General features: G+C 46.0%; 1 protein-coding gene across 1 annotated transcript; it reads left to right on the top strand.

The window, feature by feature from the left end:
* The first annotated feature begins 250 nt into the window (after positions 1-250).
* POLDIP2 (DNA polymerase delta interacting protein 2) lies at positions 251-7,431 on the top strand. Its single transcript, XM_085309325.1, has 11 exons — positions 251-254; positions 419-522; positions 1,209-1,306; positions 2,189-2,285; positions 2,792-2,867; positions 3,008-3,115; positions 3,348-3,484; positions 4,523-4,549; positions 4,735-4,860; positions 5,278-5,357; positions 6,963-7,431. Exons 1-11 carry the CDS (start codon positions 251-253, stop codon positions 7,075-7,077), a joined length of 972 nt encoding a protein of 323 aa, XP_085165451.1. The 3' UTR covers positions 7,078-7,431.
* The last annotated feature ends 1,062 nt before the right edge of the window (positions 7,432-8,493 follow it).

Genomic DNA, 8,493 nt, shown 5'->3' with positions numbered 1-8,493 from the left:
GTGGGGGCTGCCTGGGGGTTTGGGGGGTTTGCTCTCAGGGTAGGGAGCTGTCAGAGCAATTGCTTTAGGCAGACTGTGGGAGGGATGGAGGGGCTGTCAGGGGGGCACAGGGATGGGGGAGAGGGGAGGCTGAGGGGACGAGGTAACTGGGCAGGGGGTGTGGGGAGTGTTGAGGGCAACTGGGGAAGTGGAGACTGGGGGAGGGGTTACGGGGGCTGTGTGGAGGGTAGGGAAGGGAGTGGGCAGCCTCATGGGTACAGATTGGGGCTGTCATGGGGGGTGTCACACCCCGAGAGAGGTACAGGATGGGGGCTTTACCCAGCCAGCAGCTGGGGCTCAGGGTGCTTTGTGCCACACGCGGCTCTCCTGGCCTGTGGGGGAGGTTCAGCACCAGCTAGGCAGCTCTGTGCATGCCCAGCAAACCTGCTCTCTCTTTCTAGAAACCGTCCGGAGGGCAAAGTGCTGGAGACAGTGGGGGTGTTTGAAGCACCAAAGCAACATGGCAAATATGAGACAGGCCAGGTAAGCAGTCCTGGGGAGCAGAGCTGACCCTGCAGGCTTTTTCCACAGAGGTAGAGGAGCTGCATGATTTACCTGCAAGAAGGCTACTGCATAGCAGAAGGCCAGAAGTTTCACAGTTCAGCACTGCATGTCTCTGCTGTGTCTGCAGTTTGTCAGTCATCTGACAGTACAAAATAGATAAGAATCTGCAACATGACACAACTATTCATACAGTGGTATTTGCTCTGCTGATTTTATTTAAGCATAGTTTCTCTTTGGCAGCAAAGAAGTCAACTGCTGAATTTGAGAAATAAACCTAAACTTGTAATTTCTATGTTCATGACTCATATATCTGTTTCCCCATCTTTGAGTGATCTCTTCTATTCTGGTCTCCTTTTCTGCACTTCTGATGTCTAGTTTGTTATAACTAATTTAGTTGTTCACTTTAATGGGATAGAAATTATGTGACTTTGTTTTTTCATCCCAAGCCGCTTAGTCCCCTCTGTCTCTGCTCCAGGTCTACACAATGGTGATTCTCCCTTTATTGCTGTCCTGCATGTCCAGGCTCCATGTAAATGTTGCTAGTTCTATCTCTGTAAATTTTTTTTAGATGTTATCAGGAAAGGCTTTTGGGTCYGTGTTTTCTGATGTATCTAAGTTGGCAGAAGCTTGCTATATGCTAGAATGTAATTATTTGTTCTTTTCAGCTATTTCTTCACAGTGTGTTTGGCTATCGAGGAATAGTCCTGTTTCCCTGGCAAGCCAGGCTTTATGATCGAGATGTTGCTTCTCCTGTCACAGAAAAGTGAGGGTTTGTTCTTGTTTGTATGCTGTTATACTACTATATTTACATTTTTTTAAGTTTATTGATCAGAGTAAACAAGTCTTTTTAAGTAAGACAGTGGTACAAGTCTATTTTGCRTGAACATCAGATGAAAGAGAAGTACTTAAACAAGAAAGATTGCACTAGTATTAATTTTCTTTTAATTAAGAGATAGAGTGGAATTATGAAGGAAGAGTGTATCTATCTAATAAAAACCAAGCCCCCCCCTTTTTTTAGTAAAATAAAACTTTGTGCTGCTTTTTGAGTTAGGACTAGGCTCCTGTGTTAAAATTGCAGGCCACTTCCTGTGTAGATCGCCAGTGAGTTGCGTTTATGACCTGCTTCCCCAGTTTCAACCTGGTAGGCTAAGTTTATCTGTTTGATAGACTGACTCCTGTTTRTTTATTTCCATCGTCTCTCCCTGGCTCTTGTTGGAGGTATGCCAGAGGGGTGTGTGTTAGGACTTGGAAAATACTGAAGAGTGAGCAGGTAGAGAATGAGCAAGCAGTGAAAACAGTTGCCCCAGACGGGATATTGGACTGGCCAGGAAAACCTTCKGAGTCATTTGAATACAGAGCTGTTGTGCCAGGGACAGGCACCGTTGACGATCATCCCAGCTCATTTATCGTTGTGTAGGTGGATGACATGAATATAATTTAGATGGAAATTGAATGATTGCAGACTTTGAAATGTACCTCAAAAATTACTATTTATGAGTAGGCTTGTTTCTTGCAAGAACAATTTGCTACCATGTGGAAATATCTGTCCCATCTTGCGTCCTAGTTCAGGTGAGGGCGGTGGGCTTGCGCTGGTGCACAGGTTACTAGGGCTGCTCTGAGTTCAGCACTCTGCTTTTCTGTTTAGGAGTGAAAATGCGGCAGGCCATGGTTCCAAAGAAGTCAAAGGCAAAACACATACTTACTATCAGGTGTTAATAGATGCCCGTGATTGTCCGCATATAGTAAGTAACCAGTAATCTTTTTACTGAAACTCAGAGATCTTTTCCTACGTGAATTCTCTGAATGTACAGCTACTCAAATAAAAAGGCGGAAAGAGTGCTGCCAAGATGCATAACGTGAGTTCTTATCCTGGGAGTGTTTGGAACTTTTAGGACAAAGTCATTCTTCAAGTCATAATTTCCCTGAGAAGGGTAATCTGGAGGGTCATATCACTGTTTTCTGAGCCATATTTCCCCTCTCCAACCTCAGTTCCTCTTCCTCTTGGCATTCGTATTTCGTATTATATTGCATATAAGTCATGAATGTGGGTGGCAGCACCAAAACCCCTCTTCACTTAATGTTTGAGTGGAGAATTAGTCTAGAGAAACTAAAAAAAGAAATGTCCTGATGTGAATTGGTTAAGTAAAATAAAAATTACACCCTTAGGAGAGAACTGTGAATTAAAACCTGGCTGGAGATTGGCCTGCAACATTCTGTAATGAAAGACATAAACCTCCCTTTTTCTCAGTCCCAGAGATCGCAGACAGAAGCAGTTACGTTCCTGGCAAATCATGACGACAGCAGAGCCCTCTATGCCATACCAGGTGAGTAATATGCACCTGGTGGTGCATTTGGAGCTTTGTGGAGATGCGTACTGTCATCATGCGTGGTAGGAAGAGTCATAAATCTCTTTTGAGCTACTCTTTACTGGGAAGCTCCATGGATTTTGGGGTTTCTTTTTYAGGTTTAGACTATGTAAGCCATGAAGATATCCTTCCCTACAGCTCCACCGATCAAGTGCCCATCCAACATGAGCTCTTTGAAAGGTTTCTCATGTACGACCAAACAAAAGGTAAATTGTGGCATCAAAGCGAAATCTTTGGAGCCAGCTGCTTAACCTGTTCTAAGACAAGTATCCAGAACTTATCATCTTAGATACAGTGTAAATTTGTGGTCTGGTTTGGGTTTTGTTACAGTAAAGCCTCCTTTAAATATTTTTTGTAACTATGTGAGAGCTCTAAGGGGAGGACACTTGGTTACAGTGTGCCTCTCCCACTAAGCAGTCATCTTTCCCCTCCCTGCAGTTCCACCTTTTGTAGCAAGGGATACACTGTGTGCGTGGCAGGAAAAGAACCATCCCTGGCTAGAGCTCTCTGATGTGCACCGAGAAACCACAGAGAACATACGAGTCACAGTCATCCCTTTCTACATGGGCATGAGGGTAGGTCTGTGTTGCATGTTGCTCTGWTAGTTTTGTGATCTGTTTATCTTGCATGTTTTCCTAAGGCCAGTATGCTGACTGAAGTTACTTTCTGCTTTTACTGGAGAGATGGCTTCTTATCATAGTTGTGATTTCATTGTCATTATTTCCAGCAGAGGTATGAAACTTGAAACCCTTTTCTCATATGTTTTTGGAGAACAGCTCCTGCAGCTTGGTTTTTGCTTGTTACCTGTAGGATGCAAAATACCCCAGACTGTTCTGCAGAATAGTGTTAGTAAAATATTCATGAAGATTTAGGAAAGCCTGTACACTGATTCTTGACTGCTTGAGTCATAGATAGGCATGTCTGTAAGGTGCCCTGTAGTGACAGACATGTCTGTTAACCTGTCCAGCAGCGAGGTGGTGGGTGCCAAGGTCTGTTTCCCAGTTCTGATGCAGATTAGAGGGTTTGGCTAAAGCCTTCGGGTTTAGCTGGTACTATGTGTTCTCTAAAGCTTAACAATTTGATATTCAGCATGCAAAATAATAAGACCTGATGTTGGCCAACAGTTTTCTCAGCAGGATGGCTGGGAATTACGTTGTCAGTTTGATTTCCGAATCTAGTAGGATATGGTTGTCTGGGAGCCTAGGCTGTTGCGGGTGAATGTTCTGATGTGGAATTGCAGCTTCCATGGAGCCCAACTGATACTTATCCTAACGTGGTCAGATGAAGAGGTGCCTGAAGGCAAGGACTCAGGTGTTTCTAGACCTGTATAAAGTGTATCGTTAACATGGGGGATCCATTTTTGGTCAACCCTCCATAGTCACAAGATCCTTGAAATTCTCCCACCTCATGATTACATGTCTAGAGCAGAGCCAGTGCCAGATGGTAACTGATGGACTGCTTTGGAGAGCAGCTATCTTTGTGCTCACGTGAGTTGTCTACGTCAATCTGGCATGGAGCACGAGCCGCTGTGCTTGTGCTCTGCTGACAGCTGAAGAGATYTTGGCGCTGAGCTTTGAGGGACAGCTGCTAAAGTCTTTTGTTTCTCTTGACAGGAAGCCCAGAATTCCCATGTCTACTGGGTAAGTGCCTTTTGTTTCACAAAGCAGCTAAAGGGAAGGAGTTTATTTGCTGTGGCATCRTTGCTCTGTGATAAGCTCTGAGGGAGAGTAGCCCTTGCCTGGCAACTGTTTCCCAGTATCGACTGTGGGTTATTAGCAATTTGCRGCTGATTCCAGTTCTTGATCACAGTCTGTCTTCTGTCTAGTGGCGCTACTGTATTCGCTTGGAGAACCTTGACAGCGAAGTGGTACAACTACGAGAACGGCACTGGAGGATATTTAGCTTGTCTGGCACCTTGGAAACTGTCAGAGGTCGTGGAGTTGTAGGAAGGGTAGGTATCATGTAATATCATGCCTTTTGCTTGGGATGATTTAGCAGTCAATTTCTTAATGGGCATTTTTAGATGGAATAGAAACTGAGCTATGAAAAAAATCACGTGAAGATCTTTTAATCTGTTGTTCATACTTGTAAGCTGAAACCTCACACTGAGCATTAGAAAATGGTCYTAAGTGACTGATAATGGGAAAATTGCAATTCTCATGCTACTCACTGGGTGAGTTGTTTGTCAGCTAGTAGGTAGTGATGCTCAGGGTGTTAAGCAGAAAAGAGGAACTGATGCTAAGTACCATTCTGAAGCCCATGGATATCTGTTTTTCTTGTTGCTGTGTAAATTTTCTGTGGATAGGTGGCTATGGAGGAACCTTAAGAACCGCTGTTGATGTAGAGTGATATCTTTTTGTCTTTTCAGGAGCCAATTTTGTCCAAAGAACAGCCAGCATTTCAGTACAGCAGTCATGTCTCCCTGCAGGCATCCAGTGGTCACATGTGGTAAGGAGCATTTATTACTGCAGTAGTATTTAGATATAGGACCCCACAGCGCTGATATGGGACACATGGAGTTTGCAGTATGGAATTAAGGCTCAAAGGTGGGTAGAAGTGGATTGGACTGTACATAGTTGATAGTTAAAATGGGTGTTTTTATGAACTACTCTATAGCAATAGTCTCAGTTAGTGATAACATCTGCAGATTCCCTGCACTGAGAGAGGCTCCAGGCTAATTTTTGCTCTTTCTCTGATCTGTACTAGACTGGGCTTGAAAAGTTCAAGCAGTTGGAGCAGTTCTCCATCAGYTGATGTACTCTGTTTCTATCCCTCTCAGTCTTCAGTGCGAGAAGCATGTCTTCCTGCAGGTGTTTCCCCAGGACAGCAGGGATGCATGCACAAGTGTTCCCTGCACTTCCACCCGGCTTTGATTCTATCCCTGACTTGTGAAGTTCTGTGTCCAAGGAGCTGGTGTGTAGGGTTATTCCCATTYTAGGTCAGATAAGGCCTTCAGTCTAACCGGCATTAAAGTCTCCTCTTCTGTAGGTGTGGGTGAGAAAGTGCTCTGGTTGAGCTGTTCTTTTCCCATGCCTTGGAAACAGCTTCTCTTTCGTTCAAGTGGGTTGGCACACCTAGTGTTATCTCTGTGGGGACAAGAAGTGTGCTGCCACCTCTTGCCTTTTGTATGACAGGTCTTTCTGGCTTGTGTTTTTTGAGTAAATCTGTTTTAGAAGTTAAGCTGCCTTGGAATTACCTGAGTTGGAAAATGCATCAGAGCAGCTCTTTGCCTATAAGATATACCTTCGTTAGCATTGCTTGTCAGGCCTATGTATTTACAGTTGACTGAATGCATGCCCTGGGGAATTAAAACAGCTTGTTCAGTATTTTTTCCTCTCCGTGTGCATCCTGATGAGAAGGAGGCAAAGGTTCTGAAATTCAGARGCTGTACTCAACCTGGCTTCTTTTGTCCCTACTTGTATCCTCTGCATAATAAGAACCTATTGCTCTATCTCCACAGTCCTCTTGCCCATGCCGTATCCTGCAGTACAACACAGTGTTCTGTATTTCAGGGCAGTTAGAGTTCTTCTGCGGATGTGGCAAATGCTTTTTCTGTATAAGGTTGAATAGATTTGGTTCTTCAATGCCCTTTCTGAAATTCAAAGCGGAAGCTGCTCCAAGTTACGTCTGTGATGGAATTTCATAATTGTTGCAGACTTCTTAACCAATGGAGCTTCTGCCAAGAAATAAGAATCTGAATTTACTTGTAATCAGTTTGTAAAAATAGCTCAGATGGTTCTATCTCGTTTGGGGTAGGCTTTAGGTAAACATTGCTGCAGATGCTTGGGGTRCAATATAGCTCCTGGGGCCTCCAATCATGACATCCCTCTTCAGGAAATGTACATCAGAGATGTGTTGTTTCARCCACCCAGGAGTGCTGTAATAATTGAGTCACCTTGGCAGAGAATTGCGCTTGCTGCCAAACCGGCCTTGCAAATGCAGCCCCGGAGTCCCTCTGCAGGATATGGAAAAGTTCATTTCTTACCTTTTAGCTGATGATTCCTAGTTGTGTTTGCCCCCAGCTTCAGTGTGATCTCTGMCTTTATCTTGCAGGGGTACTTTTCGATTTGAAAGGCCTGATGGCTCCCACTTTGATGTCCGAATCCCACCCTTTTCTCTGGAAAGCAACAAAGACGAGAAGACCCCCCCCTCCGGCCTTCACTGGTAGAGCAGACTGAGTGCCGAGACCCACAGACAACTGTGTGTTGTAGACCTTTGCCTCCCCATCACGCTGCAGCCAGGAACATGGAGCTCTTAAACATTTTAAGCCATTTTTGTTTTAACTGTTGTCTAACGGGGAGGTTTTTTTGAACTTTAATACTGGCTCTCTCAGGCTGCTTGTAAACATAAGCTCTGTTACAGTTAACCCTTGTCTCTGTGGCACCTGCTGGGTTGGAGCTGGGGAGTTAGATCTGTGCTGCTGCAGACGATTGGCCCACTCAGCAGGCCTGGACCCCTTCTGATGTGTTGTGACTTCTCTGCAATATGAGGTTTCTCTAATAAACTGGTCCTTCCAGTTGCAGCCCCTCTTCCTCTGTAAACCAAGGCCTGGGTTTTTACATCAGGCCTGTCCCAGCCKGTTGCTCCCCGCCTCACCCATGTGCAAAGCGGAGTCAGCTCTAACTTTGTACTGCTGCAGCAGAGAAGATCTTTAGGGAGCAGAAGTGTGAGCTGTTCTGCTTCACAGTGAGGAACAGCCTTCCTGCAAGGCAGCTGCTTTCTGGGATTTAGGCAGGGTGTGGCAGAGCAGCGTGAAAGCTGTGCTCCCTCTGCGCTGCTCTGAATGGCACTGCTCGTCCGGACCGTGCTGGAGGGGCGCAAAGCCCGTTTTGTGGAGAAGGGAGTGCAGAGGTGGAAAGGCCATTTGGCAGGCGCTGCTGCGCAGGCAGCTGTGCGTGGAGGCCAGCTCATTGTGGTGGTGCAAGACAGGTGGACCGGAGCCCTCCCCTGCTGCAAGGACCTGCCTCGTGTGAGAAATGTGCTGCTGACTCCTAGAAAGCACATGAGAAACGCGCTGCTGACTCCTAGAGGTTGCTCCTCTGCATGTAATGTGATGGCAACCATATCCCCTCAGCTGGTAGATTGTGCTTCAACAGGAAGGGCTTGTTTTAACCTGAAATACCAAAGCCACAASAAGGTGGTGCTTGGCTTTCTACTCCTGCTTTCTGAGATCAACAGGTCTTAACCTTTTTACACTGCGCAGCAGGCCCTGCMGAGCCAAGCAGGCACAGGTCAGTGAAATTCCCGTATGCTTGTGATGTATAGATTTGCGGGAATTTTGCTTTTGCCTGTGATGGGCCTGCTCTACMGTACAAATGGGGCATTAGCTGTTCTGGGAGCCAGAGCCGTGCTTGCAAGTGCTCTGGGGGTTGCCGAGCTCCCCTGAGGGTTAGCAGAGAGACCCGGGCCTCTGCGGTGGGACCCCTTCGGCTGCCTGCGGGCTTCCGAGGCCAGCCCGTCGGGGCCGCTCGCAGGGGCAGCGCTGGATGGCTTCATGATGCGAAGGCTGGCCAAAACCGTTTCAAACAATTACTGCTTCTGTGCCTGGTCTTGCTTAAATGACGAGGGATAAATAAATAACGGG

This window comes from Rhea americana, unplaced genomic scaffold, assembly GCF_003343005.1.
Source record: "Rhea americana isolate MKP2758 unplaced genomic scaffold, rheAme1 scaffold_295, whole genome shotgun sequence".
Classification (NCBI taxonomy): Eukaryota; Metazoa; Chordata; class Aves; order Rheiformes; family Rheidae; genus Rhea; species Rhea americana.
This window is presented reverse-complemented; position numbering and strand designations above follow the sequence as displayed.